Source organism: Momordica charantia (assembly GCF_013281855.1).
Source record: "Momordica charantia cultivar OHB3-1 chromosome 1 unlocalized genomic scaffold, Mcharantia_2.0 BLBB01000001.1, whole genome shotgun sequence".
Lineage (NCBI taxonomy): Eukaryota > Viridiplantae > Streptophyta > Magnoliopsida > Cucurbitales > Cucurbitaceae > Momordica > Momordica charantia.
In genome coordinates this window covers 570,140-595,219 of record NW_028275157.1, presented here as the reverse complement: position 1 = coordinate 595,219, position 25,080 = coordinate 570,140, and the positions used below count along the sequence as shown (strand labels likewise).

At 37.4% G+C, this 25,080-nt stretch overlaps 1 protein-coding gene across 1 annotated transcript; it reads right to left on the bottom strand.

The window, feature by feature from the left end:
* Positions 1-38: 38 nt before the first annotated feature.
* Positions 39-19,384, bottom strand: CAC2 (acetyl Co-enzyme a carboxylase biotin carboxylase subunit). Its single transcript, XM_022293678.2, has 16 exons — positions 19,200-19,384; positions 18,791-19,116; positions 14,350-14,491; positions 14,139-14,237; positions 13,976-14,032; positions 13,260-13,331; positions 12,597-12,686; positions 11,699-11,758; positions 1,855-2,040; positions 1,663-1,755; positions 1,485-1,566; positions 1,244-1,350; positions 1,044-1,119; positions 860-906; positions 473-535; positions 39-368 (listed from the first exon to the last, which is right to left on the bottom strand). Exons 1-16 carry the CDS (start codon positions 19,248-19,250, stop codon positions 333-335), a joined length of 1,587 nt encoding a protein of 528 aa, XP_022149370.1. The 5' UTR covers positions 19,251-19,384; the 3' UTR covers positions 39-332.
* Positions 19,385-25,080: the final 5,696 nt, after the last annotated feature.

Below are 25,080 nucleotides of genomic sequence, written 5' to 3'. Positions count from 1 at the left end.
AATTAAATTTAGTTGAGAATATAAGCATGTTAGAAAAGTAGTCGACAAAAACCAAATTAAAATACAATATTAAGCTACTACACTCACTAGCCATCGTCTGTATTCCCAGAGTTGCTGAGTATCATCAACAAACTATTTTTCTAAAAGAAAGTTAATTACCTTCTTCTACTTCCCCAACAAAATAAATAAATAAATAAGCATACAGCACCAACGAGGAATTTTCTTTTCTTTCTTTTTAATGGTGTATAACTCGTGCTAATGCCAAATTCTGGCCAAAAAAAAAATAAAAAAAGTTTCTAAGCATAAATAGAGCCGAGAAGAATCTCCATTCTTTAAGCAACTGCATTGGCTACCACGATTTGATGAGGCTGTTCACACGAAAACACACAAGTTCCAAAGAAAAAAAATCATCATTTGATTGGAAAAGTAATCAAATTATTATCATTGAAAAAAAAAAGAAATTACAGCTTACCGCAGCTAATTCCTGCTCATGTTTAGGAATAAATGCAGTGTCTACCTTACCAGTCTTGAAATCCTGCAACACAAAGGTTCTTAATCTTTTAAAATTCTCAATTAATTCATTCCGTATAAAATATTATCAAAATTTGTTACTATAAAACTAATTGGTATGCCATTAATTCATGGTTCTATTAATATATTTGGACACATGGGCCTACCACTTAAACATCACATCAAGAAATTGACTTTCCTAATGGATGAGTAGAATCAAATTTTGTTGATACACGGTTTAGGTTTCATATGTCAATTACGGAGTCTATGTGATGAGCTGATATGTCCACGTGTCAAAATATGTTAATAAAACAATAATTTACCAAGTAGAATTGAAGTTTCTGTTTACCTCTACATCGAGAATCAGCTTGTGGTAGTCAATGGTTGTAGGAACCCCTAAACAAGAATGAAATCCAATAGATTCAGCAGAGCACCACCAATTAATGTCCATTTACAAAAATCAACTAATAATAATATACACCACAGAAAGGAAAACAAAAAAGGAAAGATTATTGATAAACCTGGTCGATTACCTGTAATAATAGTATCATCAAGAGCCCTTTTCATGCGCTCAATTGCCTTCTCTCTTGTTGGAGCCCAAACAATAAGCTATACATAATAACCACAAACACATTAATAAATCCCCTCTTCTTCTATGCATAAAATAAAAGCCAAGTTTAAGGCTAAGGTCAGGACAGAAAAATTAGAAATAAGAAGGCATAATTTAACAAACCTTTCCAAGAAGAGAATCATAGCTCGGAGGCACTACATAATCAGTATAAACATGGCTATCCATCCTAACAAATGGTCCTCCTGATGGCAAGTATGATGTAATTCTCCCTGTCAATCGAGGCCAAAATCACGCCTTTAATTTTCAAATTTAAAGTTTCGATAGATTTTCATTTTCAAAACTGAAATTACAAAGTTAGAATATTTGAAGTGCTTGCATTGCATAACTTGTTGGAGCATCGTACCTGGTCCAGGTCGGAACCCTTTAAAGGCATCTTCTGCGTTGATACGGCATTCAATTGAGTGTCCTCTAAGCACAATATCTTCCTGCAGAGTGTACAAAACCAAACATCAAATGTGTACACAGGACATTTCTCAAATTCAAACAAACTTTCACTTACAACATTCCTTTTTTCACTATACCTGTTTGTACCGAAGCTTTTCTCCCATAGCTACCCGAATTTGTTCCTCGATCAAGTCAACAGAGGAGATCATTTCCGTCACTGGATGCTCGACCTGTTGTGACCAATAACCCATAAAAATAAAACATGACATCTCATTCCAATGATTCCACTAACAGATACGTAGGTATGTTGAATAAGATCTCAAATTGACCTGGATCCGAGTATTCATTTCCATGAAGTAGAAGGAGCCTCTTTCATCCAATAGGAACTCAATCGTCCCAACTCCAATGTAACCGATAGAGGCTGCGGCAGCAACTGCTGCATCACCCATAGCTTTCCTTAACTCAGGGGTCAACGCAGGAGATGGTGCCTCCTCTAGCAGCTTCTGGTTCCGTCTCTGCATTAGTGAAATAATATATACATAAGCTTTATACAGAGATAGAAACAATGTATGATCAAGTGATTTGCTTTCAATTTCAATCTTGATCATATTTATAATCTCGAAGGATCTTCATCCAAGTCAGTTTTTTTTTTTTAAATGAAAAGCCAAGAATGAAAGAATGCAAAAAGATCGTACAAAAAGACAGGCAAACAAAAGGAGCCAAACTAAAACGAGGGGCTCCAATCTAACAAGATCAAACCTAAGAGGTAATTACAAAAAACTTTGGACACCGAAGCCCCAAAGAGAAACATAAAACCGAAACAAGAGCTCAAACCCCCCAAGATTTCTCGACCCCTCTAAAAATCTTGTTATTTCTCTCATTCCATAGCCGAACCCACATAATAGCACAAAAACCCGCACACCATAAAAATTGCCACTTATCCCGAAATGGAGAGTGAGGGAAAACCTCCTCCTACATCGAACTACACACTCTAGAGCAAATAGAGAAAACCCCAAAAGCCTGAAACAAACAATTCCAAACAGAGAATGCAAACCGGCAAGACCACAAGATGTGCAAGTCAGGTGTACATGCACACCTACACACATTCAACTAGGGATTTCCATTTTTATCTCTCTTTTTATTATTATTATTATTATTATTATTATTATTATTATTATAAGAAACAATTTCATTGATGGTATGAAATTACAAAATGAGGAGCGACCTCATCCAACGGAGTTACAAAATAAGTCTCCAATTGGATAAAAGATTCGAAAAACTATAATGATGGTGGATTAGAGAGAGCATTTACATCATGATATAACTAGCATGACTATATCATTAAAAAAAAAAGAAGGAAAAGTGCACCCCTTGTCTTTAAAGATTCTGTGATTCCTCTCAAGCCAAGTAGTCCAAAAGAAAGCTCTGACAAAATTCTTCCAAAGAAGCTCCTTTCCTTTGTGGAAGGGGTCCCTCGAGAGTGAAGTGCAGGAGAGCTTTGGGGTCAGTAGGTAAGACTGTAGACCAATTGAAGGTGACGCGGATGAGGTTCCAAAAAGAGGATGCAAGGCTACAAGTGCTAAAAAGGTGATGCTGTATGTCTGAGCTATTATTGCAAATGGGGCATTGATGGGGGGAGAGACACATGTAAGGCAACCGTCTTTGTAGTTTGTCCGAGGTGTTAATGGCTTTTTTGCTAACCTCCCATTAGGGTAGTGATCCTTCAAGATAGATGCGTAGTTGAAATCAAGTGGTGGTTCATGCGCCCCAGTGGATAATGTTGTTAAGAGTTAGGAGGTCGAGAAGGTACCCAAAGATTCAAGCTTCCAGATCGGAGTGTCTTGGGAGGGAGAAAGGCTGGCTGATGGTAGGCGAGTGTTGATATCGATCCAGTCAGCAATTTGTGTGTCTTTCAAATTCCTCCTCAGCCTTAGGTTCACATATTAGAGTCAACCATCCAAAGGTCCTTGACGGAAGCAAACTTTTTAACAGAGAGGTCATATAGGCTTGGATAAGTGGTGGCTAAGGTGTCCTAACAGCCACTTATCATGCCAGAAAGAAAGGTTTGCACCTTCTCCAACCTTGTAAGTGATGTGATAAAAAACCAAGCTTCTGCAGTGGTAAATAGAATTCAAGGGACTTTTGGCACTAGATAAAGATAAATTCCCAGGTCTGGAAATGAGAGGAGAAGGCCGTATTTTGCAAAACTGATTTTGCTCCATAAGGCTGCCCTGCTATTCCTGTACCTTTGGTCTCATTCTATGGTGAAGGTTTTCCTTTCAATGGTGGTTGTGACTCGAGAAGCCTGGAGGAGACTTTGGAGAGTTTTAGTCGGAGCATGGTCGGAGAGTGCTAAGGGTGGGAGGGGTGGTCGGTGAGAGAGAGAGCATGGTGGTACTTTCCACCTAACCCTTATCTCTCTTTCTTATGTTTAACCTGTTTCTTTCTTCAGATAAAGTAATTCAAAATTTGCATTCGATGAATTGGACTCCAAAGTAAATTTTCATTCCCAAGGTAAAAAGTTTTGCATCCATTTTGGAAAATAACTTGCTTAAGCTAGATCAGAAAATAAAAAAGAAAAAACGAACTTTTCATTGATAAATGAAAATGAACAGTTCAATGATACATACTCCATTAGGAGTGAGCAAAAATAAAATAAATAAGAAAAGAGACAATAATGCCTCCCAATTCATACAAAGCATTCTAGGAGAATAAGAAGAGAAAAGATCGAAATGAACACACCATTGTGAAGCTTTGAACTTGGCTATTGAAAAGCAGTCCAAAGGAGAACGATTCTTGCCTTCAAAAATCCTTCGGTTACTTTAAAACCACAATTCTGAGAAGAGCTTTTAACCCATAAGCTCAAAGTAGATTGGCTTTTGAGTTAACTCGCAAACCAATAAGAAGCTGCAGAATAATGTGGGAAACTTCCAAATCCCACACCCATGAGATATTGAACAATGAGAAAAACAACTTCCAGCAAGCACCCGCGTAACTACGAGAGAAGAAAACATGCCTTTGAGTCTCTCCATTGGCCTTACACATCAAACACACCGAGGGTTGCATCAACATAGAGGACATTTTCTTTTGAAGTGTCTCTAAAGTGTTAACTTTGCCCATAGAAGAATCCAAGTCAGAAAATTAACTCTATTAGGATAATTAGAGTTCCATAGGGCAGAGAAAACTTCCTTAGGAATATTAGAGACCGAATTTCCAGTCTTACTTTAGGAGGAAGAGAGATAAATTTTCACCTAGTACAGTGGAGAGGAAGGGGGGCAATAAATTTCTAACTTTTTGTCCATCTGGCCCATTAGTGGCCTCGGTTGAAATGCCCTTAACTGCCGCTGGAATCGAGGAATCATCTGTAATAATCTCATTTGATTTCGCCTCCAATTGTTCAATTGGAGACTTTTCGCCTTCCTTTTCCGAAGACTGAGGGAAAACGCTAGGGCTCTGCTGGCAAACATCCTTAACCCAATTAAAGGCGACGTCCAGAGATAATAAAATGGGAATCCACAAACCCTAACTGTTCGACTTCCATTATTTCGTAAAATCGCTTCATATCCATTGGATTATCAAGCTGCTGCAAGTCCATCTTCGTGAAAGAAGGCCTATAAGAACTTGGATACGAATGACTTAATCCCTCAATTCTGATCACATAATCACCTAACCTAGCATCACTGATTTCGATCGATGCTGGCAAGAACACACATTTGTTGGGTTGAACCTGGATAATTGCCTCTGTGCAATCAATAAGATTCAAGGTGTTGACGGATTATACCAACCAGCACCCCACAATGGCTACCAATAGCTTCAAAGGTACATTTTTTCCAGTACATCAACGACAAATCAAGAACTTTAATCCATCCACCATATCCCTGCACTACCTCTTTCCTGCTATGCCTTTTAGCGTTCCACCTTTCCAGCCTAACATATATATCTCCCGTCCTCTTCCATCTGCCAACTAGCCAAGCCAAATTTAACATTTTCCCATTAGTAAACCTAATTAACCATTTGTCATCCATAAAGGGATTAATGGTACTGGCTACCAAATATGATTCTGAATTGCTTGGGATAAAGCTTTCCAATCATCTTCCGCAAAATTTCTCATCACAACCATAATTGAATCCCATTGAGTTTCCAACACTTCTTCCTCCTTTCTTACCCAATGCCTCAAATGGGTCTGCAAATTCAGAATCTTGTCTTTAAGAAGTGCTACAACAGTGGATGATTCTGCGATAACTACTTCTTTGTAGGATTTCAATCTGTGAACCACCCAGCCTCCCATTCTGAAGACTTGTCGAACTTCCCCTGTCCTCTTAAAGACGACGGTTCCTATGGTGGACTCTTAGCAATCTTCTTTCCTCGTTCAGCAGTCAAAAACAATTCATCTCTAATTTCGAGGCTTGGTCTTCATCTAATAGGACGAAAAAAGATTTCAGCATTGTCCAGAAGGTTTTCCAACCATTCTTCTCATACCCGATGGGAATAATAGCGCTTTTCCGACCGCCAGAAGAAGGCCAGACTACCCATTCCATGTACCAAATTTGTCTGGAAATGAATTTCTGAACTCGGTAATGTCCAAGAGCACCTTGAATTTGAACATGGAAGTAAGCTGAAATCTAGTTCTACGTAATTTCAGCCATTTGACACTCAAACCACAAAATTGAGCAGGATGCAGTGGTACTAGAACTTTCCTCTTAGCATCCTCCAGCATAAACTTTCCATCTTCAGCCCAAATAAACTAAAAGAAACGATCAATGCAGCAAAGCAACTACTAACTTCCATTCTTAATCAACTAAAGAACCTCACTAGAAGGCGACTGAATCTTCCCTCTGAAGAATTTGGATGGAAGAGGAAGAAGGTAGGGGGAGGGAAAAGAGAGAACAGAGCACACTTACCTGTTCCACTCCTCTTTTCTTAAAGAACTTATATTCAAATACTTTAGATCAAGTTCCTTAAGAAATGATCGGTGCAGTTAAACATAAAGTAAAGGTGATGTAGTTAACAAATAGTTAACTTTACCTAAGTTAGTTGTTAGTTTGTTGTATTTTGAAGTTAGGTTGTTTCCTCCCCTTTCCATGGCTTCCTCTATAAATTAAAAGCCATTTGTATCTCTTGGATCATCTAATACAATCCAGATTTTCTCTCAAATTCGGTTACACCAATTTGGCAACAGAGCATCCAACATCCTTGGGGCTTTTATCAATGGCGGGAAGAAAGAATGTTCCGTTGGGGGGAGATTCTTCACTCGCCGAAAAAGAGGCGGAAACTACTGCTCTCTCCACAATCATCAACCATTCATTTATTGATGATTGAAGGAGCTGTTTAAAATTTGCAGCGGAATGTGGTGGAGATTAAACAGATTTTGAACGTTTTGGTAGACAAGATTGACAATCTACAAGTGCAGCAAGAACAACCAAGAAAGAAGAATGGAAAGGACATTCAAGAGCAAGGGATTGTTATTGGGATAGAGACGCAGCAACCAACTCCAAGATTGCCTCAAGATCCCTCTCTCATCAAGAATCCCTCCCTCTTCCTCGAAGAAATCCTGACATTCCCCTCACTCCTCACCAAGAAGTCTATCCTAGGGCACCTAGAGATAATCAAGAACCTCCTTTTGCTCCTCAACAATATCAATTCGGGTAGAGGGATCATCATACTCATCGTCGATATGATCGCTTTCCCATTAGGGTGATGGCCGACGACAGCACCACTGAATTCAACATCATCATCGAGAGCCAAATGATTACAAGATGAAGGTCGATCTTCCTCCTTTTGATGGAAAGTTGGACAACGAGGGCTTTCTTGAATGGATAAAGAATGTTGAAAGCTTCTTTGAATATATGTCAACTCCGGATCACAAGAAAGTAAAGCTGGTGGCTCTTAAGTTGAAAAGCGGGGCATCAGCTTGGTGGGAGCAGTTGGAAACAAATCGGCATCGCTTTGGTAAGGCTCCTATTCATACTTGGGAAAAGATGAAAAAACTAATGCAAGCTAGATTTTTACCTATCAATTTTGAGCAAATCCTATACAATCAGTACCAAAACTGCAAACAAGGTACTCGTTCTATAGCTGATTATACCAAGGAGTTCCATAGATTGGGGGCACGAACAAATCTTGGTGAATCGGATCAATACCAAGTGGCTCGATTTATCAGTGGTCTTCGTGCAGATATTAAAGAAAAACTCCAATTACAACCTATTGGGTATTTAGATGAAGCAATCACCACGGCCACAACAGTGGAAGAACAACAAGCGAATCGGTTCAAGAACCAATATCAGCAACGAGCATTAGGCGATAACCAGGCAAGTTCTTCAAGAAAAGGAGCTTCTTTCTTGGATAAGGCCACTTCAGGTACTACTTCTAATCTTATGAGCAGGAGTCCCGAGGACCAAAAAACTGCTGACCAACCCACAAAACGAACTCCCAATGCCTACACTCGACCTACATTGGGAAAGTGTTTTCATTGCAGGCAAATCAGCCATCTATCCAATGAATGTCGGATAGATGAATGTCCCCAACGTAAAACAGTCAATCTTGTGGAGGACTTTCAAGATTTTGATGATTCTTGCAACCACGAATCTGAGGACGAAATCGCCTATCTTGCACCTGATGAAGGCGAACAGGTTTCTTGTGTTTTAGAAAGAATTCTCCTAGCTCCTAAGGCACAATCCATCCACCAGAGGCATTCTTTGTCTCGCACACGACGCACAATAAATGGGAAGGTATGCAATGTCATTATCGACAATGGGAGCACTGAAAATGTTGTTTCCAGTAAGTTGGTTACAGCGTTAAACCTCAAAGTTTCTCCTCATCCTACCTGATACAAGGTTAGTTGGATTCGTAAAGGAGGGAAGGCTCTTGTTAATACTTTGTGTACGATTCCTCTATCCATTGGTAGTAGCTACAAGGATCAAATCACATGTGACGTCCTTGACATGGATGTTTGCCACATCTTGTTAGGTCGTCCATGGCAATTTGATACTCAAGCTATACATAAAGGAAGAGAAAATACATATGAATTTACTTGGATGGGGAAAACCGTGGTTTTACTACCCTTATCAAACACTGGATCTCTTTAAAATCCAGAAAAAGAGAACCTTTTTCATGTGTGCACGGCGAAACAGCTACATTACCTTTTTCAACACCATATTGACCTTATTCCCGGGGCTACATTACCCAATCTCCCTCGCTATCGTATGAGCCCTGCAGAATACAAAATCCTACATGACCAAATAGAGGAACTACTAACAAAAGGCCATATACAACCTAGCCTTAGCCCATGTGCGGTTCCCGCTCTCCTTACACCTAAGAAAGATGGATCTTAGCGAATGTGTGTGCTATCAACAAGATTACAATTAAGTATCGGTTCCCTATCCCTCGAATAAACGACCTCCTAGACCAATTAGGAGGCGCTCAATTTTTTTCTAAGATAGACCTCCGTAGCGGATACCACCAAATACGCATCCGTCCAGGGGACGAGTGGAAGACAGCCTTCAAAACCAACGAAGGATTGTTTGAGTGGCTGGTCATGCCTTTCGGCTTATCAAATGCACCAAGTACCTTCATGAGGCTTATGCACCAGGTTCTTCTTCCTTACTTGAATAAATTTATTGTTGTATATTTCGAAGACATATTAGTATATAGTATAACTCGAAGTGATCACCTAGCACACTTAGAAACTCTATTTACAGCTCTACACACCAACAACCTAGTTTTAAATCTCAAAAAATGTCCCTTTTTGGATTCGGAGATATCATTTTTGGGATTTATAATCAATAACCAATGACTGAAAATGGATCCACAAAAAATAAAAGCCATTTCGGATTGGCCCGAACCACAATCTATTAAGTGAATTCAGTGTTTTCTAGGAATCGCATCCTTTTACAGAAAATTTATTCGGAACTTTAGAACCATAGCCGGTCCCCTCACCGACTGTCTAAAAAAGGGCCGTTCCACTAGGGCAAGGATCAAACCACCAGTTTTCTTACACTCAAAAACAAACTAACCAAGAGCCCAATTCTCAAACTTTCGGATTTTACCCAACTCTTTGAAGTCGCCGTTGATGCTTTTGGGTTGGCATTGGAGCAGTCTTATCTCAAAACCAACATCCCATTGAATATTTTAGTGAGAAATTGAATACGTCCGCCAAAATTGGAGCACCTATGAACAAGAGCTTTATGCCCTTGTTCAGGCTCTAAAACAGTGGGAACATTACTTACTAAGTTGAGAATTCATCTTATTTACAAACCATTTCTCCCTTTAAGTTCCTGCACACACAAAAATCAGTGAGCAGAATGCATGCTCGGTGGCTTTCTTTTTTACAAAGATTTGACTTTGTCATCGAACATAAGAATGGTACTCTAAACAAGGCCGCGGACGCCCTCAATAGAAAAGGTTCTTTGCTTACTGTCCTACAAGGCGAAATCACAGCTTTTTCATCCATACCCATAACTTATCCAGATGATCCTGATTTTAACTCTATTTGGACTCAATGTCAGCAGCACAAAAATACAGGGGATTTTCACATCCTCGATGGGTTTCTTTTTAAGGGCAGCCAACTTTGAATTCCTCGCACTTCTTTAAGAGAAGCCTTAATCAAAAGATCTCCATGAGGGGGGATTACCTGGCCATTTTGGCCATGATAAAACCTTTACAATAGTAGCAGCCCGTTTTTTTTGCCACAAATAAAGGGATGAAACAGAATACGGGCTTATACATTCATTTACCTACACTGAAAACTATTTGGGAAAACCTATCTATGGACTTTGTCCTAGGTCTACCCCGCACTCAATGCGGGTTTGATTCAGTATCGGTCGTGCTCGACAGATTCAGTAAGATGGCTCATTTTTTGGCATGCAAAAAGACATCAGATGTTGTGCATGTTGCTAATTTGTTTTTTAGGGAAATAGTTCGCTTACATGGCATACCTAAAACTATAGTTTCCGATCGAGATGTCAAGTTTCTCAGCCACTTTTGGAAGACATTGTGGAGAAAATTCGATACATCTTTAAAATACAGCACTACCAACCATCCACAAACTGATGGTCAGATGGAAGTAACAAATAGGACTCTTGGCAACCTGAAACAGTGTATTTGCAGGACAGGCCAAAACAATTGCTTTCAACCACATACAAAATAGAACAGGAAAGTCTCCCTTTGAAGTTGTTTATACTAATTTTCCGCGATTAACCATGAATCTAGCTAACATACCTCTTTCTATTGATGTTAGTGTCGAAGTAGAGCAGATGGCAGAAAGGATAAGTCAGTTACATAAGGAGGTTCGTGAACATATTGAGGCAGCCAATTCCAAGTACAAACAACAGGTGGATACTAAACGAAGAGTGCTAGAATTCAAAGAAGGAGATCTAGTCATGATACACCTAACTAAAGGACGACTACCAGCTGGATCTACTCACAAACTACAAAAGAAAAAATTTGGTCCTTTTGAAGTATTAAAGTATGGACCGAATGCCTACAAGATACAACTACCTCCTGATTTCAACATCAACCCTATCTTCAATGTATCTGACATCTATCCATATGAGGCAGCAGACTCTTTTTCTTTAGCATCTTAACTCGTGGTCGAGTTTTTTTGAGGAGGGAAGTTGATGTAGTTAACAAATAATTCACTTTACCTAAGTTAGTTGTTAGTTAGTTGTTAGTTAGTTGTATTTTGAAGTTAGGTTGTTTCCTCCCCTTTTCGTGGCTTCCTCTATAAATTAGGAGCCATTTGTATCTTTTGGATCATCTAATACAATCCAAATTTTCTCTTAAATTCGATTACAAAAGGTGTTGGGGACTATATAGTAAAAAATCCCCTAGATGGAAAGAAATCAAGACCAGTTCGTAACTCCTCTAGAAAGGAAGAAATTAGTTTGGCCCTATCCAATTCCAAAGCTTCCTTGCATGTTCCATTCGTATACTTTTTGTAAATTAGATTCTTTTCTTCGAAGTCTCAAATAGAGGAACCTTTTGTCATCCCCTTGGCATTTGGATTGATTTCTCATCACCCGGTTTCTATGTCGTGCTTTCTCCAAAAATATTTGTTACTTATCAATGAATAAATAAACAAACTATTTGGATTTAGATAAGTGCCCACACATCTTGAAATAAGCTCATTAATCTTAAAATGAAAAGGCAAATGTGAAATGAGATGGCTAAACAAACCTGAATGCTGCAATCACGCTCACCAAAATGAACAACATTGCCATATTTATCTGCAAGGACCTACATAGGCAAAAAGTGGGACAAGTGATAAATCAGCAGCTATACACGGTTTTATCTTTAGAAAAGGAAAAGGGGGAGAAAAATAGATGCACCCAAAGCTCTACATTAAACTGATTAGAAGGATATGTATCCAACCTCAGAAATGGGGCAAACTGTGTAGTAAAATACAAAACTACCCACTTGTAATGATATATGGTAAGTTCCTGTGGAACTATATTTTTTTTCAATAGTAAACCTTTTTTTTAAATAATAAAACACTTCATCAGGAGAAAGAAACAAAAATGGAAGATAAAAATATTAGCCATACAAAATTTCAACTGATACTGTATTTTGCCTGCACTAATGCACATGCAAACAATAATGAACACAGCAGTGAACCTCGAGCAAGAAAGAAAAACATGACCCTTTATTTGCCACGTAGCTCATTAGCTAATCAAAATGCTAATGCATAAGCTACCAACGGTTGTCAATAGAAACATTTTTCTTTTATGAAAAGTCAGCTTAGATCGAAGAAAATGAAAGAACACCCACGGGCACTCCAAAAGGATGAAGGAAAGCCCAGACAAAAAGAGGTAGGAAAAAAACAAACTAACAAACTTAAGAGTTAACAGGTAATGGATCCAGTCAATTGAAACATCAATATTCATTCCATACGATAATATTTCATTAGGTTCAATATTCAACTAGCATGTTTTTATTCTATTTCATTTCTTTCTTTCATTATAATTTGTCTCTTTTGTTTGATCATTCTTTACTGATTAATATTTTTGTTACATGTGAATATGAATTACTCTCTTCTCTATTAAAAAATAGTGTCCTTAGATTTCAGATAATTTACCTGAAACTCAATATGTCTTGGATTTTGGACATATTTTTCAAGATAAACACCATCATTCCCAAATGCAGCTGCAGCCTCACTTTTCGCTTGCTGCAATAAAGTAATAAAGCCAAACATAATTAGAAGCTTCACCTACAATGAATTCAATGTTCACATTGTACATGTACCTATACAATATTTGATAGACATAACGAAATATTCAATTGAAAATGAAAAAATTATGGGCAAAATTTAGGAATATATTACTCTTTAGCATATAATATAGATATCTAATAATGATAAATGGACAAAATATTGGAGGAATTTTGTTTAAAGGTTCTAGGGAAAATGCTGTAAGAGAAATTGTTCGGCACATTTTACAGGAAAAAAATGATAGAATATTCAAGGATATTCAGAGATAGCAAGGAAATTTTGTAAGTGCTTGAGTTCAAAGTCTCCCTTTGAAGTTCTCTTTTAAAGTAATTTTAACTACAATTCTTTTTGGGGAATTTTTGTGATCCCCTTGGCTTTTGTAGGATAATCTCTCATAAATTGTTTTAAATTTGGTCATCTAATGAAAGACCTGCTCCTTACCCAACAAAAAAACATATATGGAAGAATATGAAAATTAAAATAACACTAATAAGGTATCCTTGCAGGTAAACAAACTGCATTAAGAAGTACCTGCAACAACTTCACAAACTCATCAGGTTCTTTAGCAAGTCTCATGCCACGTCCTCCACCGCCTGCTGTTGCCTTCAAAGTAATCAATGTTGTTAGTTGAAAAAAAATATCATCATGGATGAGAAATTCGATACAAATTCAACATGATAAGGAAGACAGCTATATGCAGATATTATTTAGGCAAGTTTTAAGTACTTTTTGGTGAACAATACAATTCCTGTACAGAAAACAATCTACATAGAGCATTGAGTTCAGAGGAAATGTTGTATAATATTCACAGATTATTGACAAAAACTTTAAAGAAATATTTATAGGCCATAATGTCACTAATTGAGAAATGAAACCATAGAACTTCCACTACAAGCGACCTCAGAACTCCCACACAAACACAACTGGAATAGAAATCATGGTGCCATGCAAATTTGAGCAAACTCTCTTGATAGTTCTTCCTGCATGAGCTCAATAATTTACACATCTGCTGTTTAATGGGCCACATCTATTGAGCCCAATCAAAGACTTGGACCAAAACCAGAAGCAAGGTGCCCATTATCAGAACGACCAACATGCTGATTACCAACCTTTGAACAGCTCCAATTTTTCTTATAATTTTCACATAAAACCCTATAAGAAGAAGCACTCTATTCTAGCAAGAATTTAGATTTTTAACATTCATTCCCATAAGTCTTTAAACAAATATATACAATTCAAACTAATACCTTGATCATTACGGGATAGCCAATTTCCTGTGCAAGTTTGATTCCTTCTTCGGTGCTCTGGAATATGAATGTCCACAACAAATAAAAGGTAAGATTAATGTTTGCTTTGTTAAGTTGCAGCAAAGCAAGCAAATAATATAATGCCTATTGACCAACGGTATACCTGTAAAAGACCATCACTTCCTGGGACAGTTGGTACACCTGCTTTCTTCATTGTATCTCTGGCAGTTGATTTGTCACCCATAACTCGGATGCTGTCAGGCTGCACAGTGCATCAAGAATTTCATAGTTTTCAAAATGTACAGAAAATTATGACAGCTTGGGATTAAACTTCCACATGAGCTACATTAGCTAGGAAATCTTAAAGTGCTTACATTAGGTCCAATAAAATTGATTCCATGTTCTCTACACATTTCAACAAATACTGCATTCTCAGCAAGGAAGCCATATCCAGGATGCAGCATCGTACATTGCCGACTGATGGCAGCAGAGAGGACATTTGGGATCACTAAGTACCTGTCGAAGCACGTGCATTATTATCACACAGTATAGATCCAAAAGAAGAACTAATCATGTGAATATAAACAACAAATTTTCGGGCAAGGAACAATATTTATGAAGAAATGAAATGTCTAAAAATTTGAAGAGATGAATATGGGATGTCCTTTCAAAACTTAAAGTCAAAGATATCATAGAGAAACTTTCCAGTTGGCATTAATGGAATGGGGTGAGACTTATAAAGACTTTGGACACACAAAAATTCCACCCAGAAGCTAGGCAACTTGCAAAATCAAGAATTCCCTAGTCATGTCCATTTATTCAAAAAAAAATTATAGGTCCTTAAGAACAATGCTCCATCATAAGCTGTATCTGAAACTCCTTGAGAGAGGGCATTTAGGTCAGAGTTGGTTTTGTAGAGCTTGGGGTTAGAAAATCAAGCTTATGTTTGCATATTCTCATTTTTTCTAGCTTGATTAACACTGTAGTGCCCCCTTCTGATGGTTGATATGCCTATCTTGTCTTCTGTCTAATTTTTGAATTTCCCATTCCATCTATGTTTGATTTGCACTTAATAGCTCCTAGACATGGAGTTTCAGTTCACTCACTTAGATTATTTTCATCTGATTGGCATATTTCCTCCTCATTTGTTTTTGTCTCCAATATGGTGTGCAATTTCTCTACCTAGGTTATTCAGAAGAAGCTCCCCTCTTCAGCTCTCCTTCACTCTTTTTGCATCCTTTGTGTCCTTATGCAGCTAAGTGTTGGAGTATTCTTCTTTGCCAGTTCAATGTTGATTGGGTTTTTGATCTAAAGGTAGTAGATAGTGTGTTCCAACTCTTTTGTGGGCTTCATCTTTCTTCAGCAGTTCAATTCTTATGGATTAATGTTGTAAAAGCATTATTATCGGAGTTATGGTTCTAGAGTAATTCGTGGTTGTTCGAGGGCAAGATCGGGTCCTTCATGGACAGTTTCTCTACAGCTAAGTTTAAAGCCTCCCATTGGTGTTCTTTTGTTGATTCCTTTACACATTATTCTCCTAATCCCATTAATGCTAATTGGGGAGCATTTATTAACTCTTTGTAATTTTTGTACTTTTTTTTTTCCATTTATTCCTCACTCTTTTGAGAGTTTATATCCTTGAACATTTTATTATCTTTTCATTAGTTTAATGAGAAGTTGTATCTTGTTCAAAAAAAAAAATCTCTACATTGCTCCTATGATACAGCTTGCCTTTTAGCACAATCAACTGGGGTTCTTGTTTTGAACTAACTCATGACTAGTAAATGAATCCCTTATTGTGACACCGAGTAAAGGAGGGTACATAAATGAACTGACACCACAATGCGAGGGATCTTGAGATCAAGCAAGCATGGTTAAGAAAGGCTTAAAAGAATTGATAATAACTTTTTAGTACAACATGTTGGGAAGGGGATTCGAACTCACAACCTCTCGGTTGGAGGTATATGCCAATTACCGCTGAGCTATGCTCACTTTGGCAAAAGAATTGATAATAACTACCTAGAAGAACTCTAAAGTTAAGCATATTTGGCTTTGAGCAATCTTAGGAGGTCGGTTGGGTGACCTCCTAAGGGATTTTTCTAGGGAGCATGTGAGTGAGGACAAACAACAAAGTATGCTAAAAGGACCTAAGGATATGTAGTCAATGGAAATGGCTTCTAGGGATATAAGGTTTAGAAGAAATCTTAAGGACGCTGAAATTGAGGAATTGGCTTCTCTCCTACACCTTTTATCCCTTCTATTTCTTCAATATTTCTAACGTTTCCAACAATATCTTCCTCAATTCCAAATACATTCCTGAGATTGAATAGCACTATATCCATTTGGTAGGAATAAAAAAAATCGAACTAGAAATTGTATTTGAAAACTATAAGAACAAGAAAATACAATAGAGTATCCAAGTAATTCGTGGAACTAATATAACTCCCTCCTGAGCAAATCTAAGCCCATACAATTGCTTGCCCTCAACCTCTCTCACTCACTTTACTCATAACTGCCTCTGACTTACTACCTCTAAAGGTAGAACAAAGGTGTTTCAAATTCTTGTATTCTAATAATGTTATGGAATTTAGTCCTTCATGCCTTCACAAAGCCCCATATTAAGTTTCAAAAGAAGGCATGTAAAAAAATCACCATCACGTTCCAAGAGAATATTTCAAATACCACACTCAGTAGTTAGAAAAAATTTAAGATAAAAATATCATCTGCCTCCACAAGATACATTTAATTTAGCAACCTGTGTCCCGATTTCAAGCTGCATAAAGTCTTGGGTGCCAAAGTCCACAGTTTGATACCAAGGGTCTCTTGAAAATCAAATATTTCTCCCATTGTCAACTTGGAGAATGAAAAATAGTTCAAAATATACTCACAATTGGAATCATGGGACCAAGGAAGCTTCTGATGCTTCTTCCAGATATCCTGTTATAGCACACCAACCAAAATATTGAGAACCATATTTCTGCCGTCAATAACTTAGCACCATAATGCTGCTTCTTCCAGATATTCTGTTTGCACATGAACTAAAATATTGAAAATCATACTTTGCATTCAATAGTTCTGCACCATGATGCTTCTGGTTTGTAGGAAAGTTTCCAGAGCCATATTCAAAAACCAAGACTTTTTCTTTTGGGAACAAGGAAGCACTTTTAATGTATCCAAAAGTGACAACCAAGAATCTGAAGAGCTCTCTGTAAGGGTGTACAAAAAGAACATCCCAGCTAGTATTGAGTGCATTGATGGTACAATTACAAAAGGACTTTAGCTAAAACACCCCATGAAGAAAAATAATATTTAGCAAGCTCAACTCTTTCCTCCAAATCTCTGTATTTTCCTTCAAAAATCTTTTAATATTTTTTATACCAAAATCTCCAAATCAACAAGCTTCAAAAAAGGTGTCTTTACCTGGTAATCGGCCCAAGCTGCTAGTATATATATTTTTTCTAATGAGAAACAAGAAATATACAATATTATGTCTAAAAGCAGGGGAGGCCTGCTCAGTGTTCTCATATCTTTTTCCATTGTCCCTTTAGCAGAAGTGGATTTCTATTTTTCAAGGTTGTGGATGCTCCCTGGTATTTGACTCTCTTCCCACTATTAAATCGGATGGGCTTAAGAAGAGCCAAAGTGTTGTGGATCCTCAATGTTGTCAGAGCAACTTTTGTGCATCTGGATCAAGAGGAATTAACCAATATTTGCAGGCGAACAGTTGGATTGGGACAAAAAAAAGATGGAACTAGTCAGACATTTAGTGGCTTCACAGTGTGCTCTTTCTAATGAATTTAGATTTTCAAATATCAATAAAAAGTTTGATCCATTCCTTAGAAAGAAGGAAAAGAAAACTATGACCATAAGAACAATTGGAAAATATTGTATTGAGAATCTTTGCCAAATGCCCAAGAGCACCTGAAACTGATCAGAAAGTACTCCCAACAATTTTTTTCTTTTCTCTTTTGAAAAATGCTCCCAACAGTCCCTGATACAAGAACAATGGAAGAATAAATGTGATTGGTCCTCCCCTGCCTTCGTACATAAGACAAACCAGCTTCTCATAATATTCTGAATGAACATGGTTACTCAACTGAGAGACAAGGAGAGATGGTACACGGAGGTCTTGATAAAACATCTTGGAAAGTTTTCCTCAATTTTTGGAGTTTATAGACCACCTTGTAATAGTGGCCAAGGAGACTCCAAAACTGTAAATATTTAGGACTCCCCCCAGGAGCAGTCTGTAAACATTTTAAGGGGCCAAGTTCCTAGAGAGTGAGTACCAAAAGAAAAAGCTAGTAAAAAGGAATAACACATAACAAAGGTCAAAGGTCAAATGAAAGAGATAACAATTCGAAATAAAGACTATTAAATGGGAGCCTTCTTAATATGGATGACTCCAAAACAGTAACTCCTAGTTAAAGGGTATGAAAAAATAACTCTAATTTCTTTTATAAAGAAACGTAAAAAGAAGACCGAGACAGAGACTGGAATGTATACAGCAACAACCCAAGAGCCTAACCCTCTGAGAAACATGAACTAAACTATTAATCCTTAATAAAGTTGAATATTTTATGAATCCCAGGTATTTGTTGCGTGTCATGCTCCATAACATGAATTCACTCTCGCAGGATCTTCGTTTCAGTAACAGAAGGAAAGATGGAACATGAATATGATATATGGGTATGAATAAACAATTGAAGTACACAAATGGAAGAAATGGTGGCTGCAGCAGAGTTATAATGAACATAAAATATGATAGATACAACTTGTGAGCAGGAATAAAAAACAAAGCTTTAAATGGTGGCTTACGATTGGCTACTTGGTGCTTCACCAATGCAGACGGCTTCATCGGCCAATTTTACGTGGAGCGCATCCTTGTCAATGGTTGAGTACACAGCGACACAAGGAATTCCCAGTTCATGGGCGGTTCTGATAATACGAACAGCAATTTCTCCTCTATTTGCGACCAGAATTTTATGGGCGCGGCACGTAACTTGAAGGGGTCTCCCACTGTTGGAGGATTTACGACAAAATTGCACTCCATTAGCTCTATGTCTGGGAAAACTGAGCTTATTAACTCCCATGAAGGTACATTGAGAACTCCGCAATGCTCTGGTCGTCCCAGCAAACAAACCCTTCAAATCAAACGAAGAAACAAGTTGAGTGAGTTAAAATGAGAAATCAGAAGGAGTGGGAGTTGAGGGAGAGATGAACTGACGGTGAGAGAGGGGGCGCGAACAGATTTGCAAAGAGGCATTGCGGCGTCCATGGGGAAGAACTGAAGGAAGGGAATGAGCGTGTAGAATGAATGAAGAAGCAGTTGAGATTTGAAGGAAACGAGGAGATGGGAGTGTCGATGAAAACAAGGGAGCTCTGATAGGAACCTCCGCCCCCACCAACTCAATTTTTCTGAACCGGTTTACTTTGGTTTTTAGGGTTTTTTCTATAATAAATGTGTTTTTTTTTTTTTTTCAATTTGCAAATTTAATCCCGCTCGGTCAAAGTTTGAATTTGACTCTATAGTTTTAGTTTAGTTTTAATTTCATCTCTGTAACCTTCAAAAAAATTTAAAAAAAATTCATCTCTATAATTTAGTTAAATTTGCAGATTGTTTTTATCGTTGAATTTTCTATTTGGATAATTTGGCTTAGAGCTTAATAGGTAAAAAAAATAAAATAAAATTAGTGGACTTTTCGAGTAGATAAATCACAATTTTAAACAAAAAAAAAAATTGGTGAAATTTAACTAAAATTATAGTGAAAGAAGTCTTCTTTCTTTTATCACTTAGCTTAGGAGCGTGCGAGATGATAAAGTTTCATGTACGGTTTTGAATAAGATACATAAATAAAGAATCTTTTTTTCAATTCTGACTCCCCCATTATTTCAATTCTTTTGAATATTATCAGCCACTCAAGAGTCAAGAGTCTATAGGAATCAGACTATCTCTCTTTATTTATACGCAATATCTTAAAGTAGTATAGTGATTACTCGTAGTTCCTCTCTTGATAGTGTTCTCGTGCAACAATGCTTATGACAGCTCGTTTTCTATTCAGGTTTCTAAAGGTGGTGGTTGGTTAAAAACAAAAAGTGGTGGCTGCAATATTTAAAATAAGAAAATTTGAGTTTGAATATCCCACTAATATATATTTTTTTCATTTTTTTTAAATTGACATATTTATATAAATAAAATTTTCAATTTAGGAGAGCTTGAGCCTACCCGAAATAGAAATCACAAATTACATAAACTAACAAAAAAAGCACTATAAATTAATATAAAAAATAACAAAAGAATCACAAATAAGAGGAGAGGATTGTCAAAGCGAGTATATGTCAGCAGTAATTGGTATATATCCTCAACCAAGAGATTGTGAGTTTGATCTTCACCCCCAAAAATTGTACTGATAGGATGGACCAAACTGAAAACTAAGTCTTAATAGTATGAACCAAATTGAAATTAAGCTCAAACTATGTGGATGAAATTCAACTTTTAAAAATTATTTGGACCAGATTAAAACTTGACTCAAGCCACGAAGACCAAACTCATAAGTTTTGGTCTGGTTAACTTTTTTCAAATTTTTTTTAATTAAGTCTATAACCACAATTTTTACTTATATGTTTCTATATTTCGTTCTATACGTTCTCAAAATCTAAACCATATTTTAAAAATTAAAAACGTAGTTTTTAAATTTTCATTTTTATTTCTACAATATGGCCAAAAATTCAAATTTGTTTCTTTAAAATAGTGGAAAATATACCAACAACTTTGTTTCTTTACAAAGTATGTCATTGTTAGTTAAAATTGCTACAAAATCACACTATTATAAGTTAAAAATATAGAATAATAAATATGATATAAAAATGGTAATAAGTAGATGCATAACTCCCGAAGTTCTCATTATTTATATATCCTCTATTAATGTTGATTCTCGTATCATCTACCTTTGTAATCCTACATAAATAGAGGTGGTAAGAATGCATCTCATATATCTCATAGAAGTTTAATAGATAAATCTCACATTTTCTCTCTACTCCCCTTCTCTTCGTCTTTTTCTTTGTTCTTTTATGTTTTTGTTGTTAGTTTTATAACAAAATATACAATAAATTCAAACAATTAACATCATCAAAATTTTTTAGGTTATCATCCTTATAAAGTTAGAATGTCGGTAGATAAAATGAGATCGATCGAGTTGAGTAGAGTTTCATCTTCTCTTCCTCTCGAGGTTGCTAGTTTTCGGAGCTTCTCTTTACTCGTGTGAGTTGGCTTAGTTTGTACATACATCTTAAAATCATTCAAGTTTGGTTTGTTTACCAAACTTGTATAGTGATTCGAATTTTGATATTGGAGTAGTTGTTATCTGTTTATTCAAGAAATTGCACAACCTCGATTTAGCTCGAATTCGGTCCCTACTCCGACCTGAAACTCTAACGGAAGACCTACACAAGAGGGCAAAATCTCTTACGCTCAAGTCAGTAAGCAGTTCGGACTCAATATTAAGTTCGAGAAGAAATTTCATACCTGATGGTGAAATGAGGCCTTCTATTTATAGGTTTAGGTTCCGACGTGGCAACAGGCGGTTACCTTGGTCGAATTTGAGGTCGGACGTGTCAGGCTCCAGCAGATCGAGCTCGGACACTTTTCCGAAAACGACAAGTTGATCTTTGATAGGAAATGGCGAGTCTTCTACCTCGGAAGGTTCCGAGATGGAGCTCCGTAAGTTTGTTCTTTTCGGATCTTCCTTTAGTGGCGAATCCTCGTCCTCAACGTGGCAATAAGATTTTTTCTCCCCAAACATTATCCATTTGCATAGTCTGGCAATAAGATTTTCTTTTTATTAATATTTGATTTTAAGTTTGTTTTGTTTTCTCGTCAAAACTCCTGTTACGTGGCTTTTTCTCCACGTTCTTCTTCCCCTCTTTTCTCTAAGAGTTTTTGGCTCGTACAATTTTAGCGTTACTTTTTTTGGTATTTAAGAGGGGAGGCCACACAAATGAAGAATACAGAGTGCATGAAAACAAAGGAGAGAAACACCATTAATTTTATTTTTCATTTTTCAACATTTCTCTCTCTTCAATTTCAAACACCCATTTTCATTTTCTTTTACCTTTTTTTTCCTTCCTTTTCATTTCTCTCTTTATCATTCATCTTCTTCCTCCATCTTTTTCTTACTCATTTTCACTCTCAAGCCTCTAAAGTTCACACCTCCGGCGACCACGATCGACTCCGACGAACACAACGGCGCTGCAGATCCGGCGGTGATTGTAGACTTCGATGGGCACTCCGGCAGTGGCAGAACAGTGAGCCGGTGACAAACCCGTTCGGATCTACACCTCCACGACCTCAAAAGCTGATCCAGTGACACCCCGAACTCCTCAGTGGCGTCCCAAGTGAACAACATCAATCACTTCGGGCAGCGTCTTACACCTCAAAAGCCTTCGTGCCACTTGTTGTGGGCATGCTTGTCCGAGGTGTGTTACCCATGGCCGCATGTCCAAACCATCCTTACCACCCGCTTTACTTTCATGTCTTTAAAGCTTTCTAGTGTATTTTGTTTGTATCGGGTTTTTGGAGTTGTAGGTGGAATTTGGCCAAGCGACTTTAGAACTAGGTGTGTATTGGTAAGAGATATAAGCACGCCAAATTTCAAGCCAATTGGAGTTCACACGGGGCCTCTAGGCCACCGAGTGACTCCTCGCCACTTTGCATGTCTACACCTGCCACACCAAAAATGTCTTATAATGTACCTTAGAGGGGACCAATTAGTCATCAAACCTCCCCCGACCAAGTGTTTTATACTTTCTTGCAATCAAAGCTTTCTTACATCCAATGTTTACAATGCTTGTTTTAAAGATGTTTTCAACTGTTTTTCTCTCTCACGTTTTCCAAAACCAATTTTCTCGTAAAACGTGAGTGGATGCTAGACCATCGACCGAGATTGCCCGCAACTTACAATTTTTCTCGGTTGACTTGCTCGCTTGAGCTAGGGCAAGTGTCGTACAATCGCTTGAGCTAGGGCAAGTGCCGCACAATCGCTCGAGCTGTGCTAAAAAGGTGCGATTGTGACACCACGCATACCTATTAATTCATACCTTATAACAAAGTTTGAATTAATATAACGTGGGACATTTCAATCAAAATACAAAAATATTTTTTTTGGACCAAATAAAATAATAGGATAATTTTTTACAAAATGTGGTATCGTTTTCGAACGGGTGTCGTAGGGTGCTAACACCTTCCCTACAATTAGTTGACTCCCGAACCAAAAATTCTGTTTTCGTAGACCAAAATTTTTTTTAAATAGGTGACCAAATCACACCTCGTAGATGATTGGTGGCGACTCAAAACCCTTATCTCGAAAGAAACCCTTTAGGGGATGACGTCGGCCGTTCCGCATTGCGATGACGTTGCGACAACTTGGGGACTCCACGGGGGACATATTGAGAGTCAAGACATATTTTTGTCGTTTATTATCCGTTATAAATTATTTTGGTCCATCATTTTTTTTTGTGTGCACATATTGTCATTTAAGTATTTGCTTTTATAATTTCGCATTATCATGCATTTCACACAATACACAAGCCTCCTACCCGAGCTTTACCTTTAAGATTAGATCGGAGACTGAGTAGTGTGACCTTCGTGGAATTCGGTTGAAATTCTCCACTCAAGTTGACCATACTGCAAAAGTGTATGGAAGATTTGGGGGTCGTTTTCCTCTAGGTTGTGTAGGCATTAACTTTACACTCATTTTAGCATCAGATTTCTGTTGTTTATTTATTTTTTTGTTTTTTTTTGCGTTGGTGTTAATAAAGTGATTCATTTAAAATAGTCTCATGCATTTACATAAGTTTCTCATTTCTCACTTTATTTATTTTTACTATTATTATTATAATAATCGTTATTTTTTACAACAATTAAAAAAAAGTTTCACAACTTTCCCTTTTTCTTTAAAATTATTTTCCACCAATTGAGCCAAAATTGACCTAAGTATTAAATCATTAACATTGACAGTAAATTAAAGCATTAGTTTCAGTAAGACTCCTACCCAAGAATAGAAAGAGCAAGACCAAGAAATTGTCCGTCAATGGTTAGAGAACATGCAGCATACTCATGGTGATGCATTATCACAAAATATAATCACATCATTTCAAAGTCTAACGTTGCCAGAAAATCAGTTGGATATCTTGAGATGATTGTGGGAAGGCTTAAGAATAGATAGAAATACCCAGTTCATAAAAGAATATGGCCACATAGCACAGCTTATGTATGTACGAGTCAACTTCTCAGTGTTGAAAGCATTAGTTCGACATTGGGATCCTGCCTATAGATGCTCCACTTTTAGCTCAATAGATATAACCTCCACTATCGAGGAATACCACACTCTTCTAGAAATACTACTATAAGAGAAAATTGAGGTTTATTCCTATGATGATGGGTTTACATTAAAAAGGGCAATATCACTGCTCGTAGGGAAAATATATGCTGGTGAAGTTGAAAAACATGTGTAAAGGAAGGGAGAAAACATATACTTGCCGGTAGAATATATCATGAGTCTTCAGCAAAGATTCGTTAATGAAGAAAGTGAGTTATCGCTTTAGCACTGTGCCTATTCAATTTGGTTTTATTCCCAAAAGTTAGCGGATATATTGAAAAGCGAGTGGTCAAGCTATTTGTCAAGGTAGAGATGAGAGTTAATCTCGTAATACCCATCCTTGCAGAAACCTTCCGAGCACTAAACTTTTACAGATCAAGAGGAGTAGGGAAATTTATAGGTTATGCTCAGCTACTATACATGTGGGTCCTCAGCCGTATAAATTGTCCACCAAAGTTCAAGTGTCTTCAAGTCAAATTTTCAACATCGTGGAATAGATTGCAGAATCCCATTCTTGAATTCAACCAAGCGGAGTGGAGTCAAATCCACCAAGGGAATGATGATTGGAGCACTTTCTTCGCAGGACTAGGGTCGGAAGACGTGGAGTGGAGGGCCCGTTGGATGTCAACCAAACCTGTGATTTATAGGTGTGGCAAATTTCACAGTTTACTGTTATTGGATCCATGGGGATGTGTATCTTATGTCCCATTAATGGTGATCGCCAGATATGGG

Excerpts from the sequence above, each read along its gene's own strand:
- CAC2 (XM_022293678.2), bottom strand. The coding sequence starts at position 19,250 with ATGGACGCCGCAATGCCTCTTTGCAAATCTGTTCGCGCCCCCTCTCTC. Across the intron at positions 1,567-1,662 it reads AAAAGCTTCGGTACAAACAG|GAAGATATTGTGCTTAGAGG; the intron begins GTATAGTGAAAA and ends TACACTCTGCAG. Across the intron at positions 536-859 it reads AGCTGATTCTCGATGTAGAG|GATTTCAAGACTGGTAAGGT; the intron begins GTAAACAGAAAC and ends TTTGTGTTGCAG.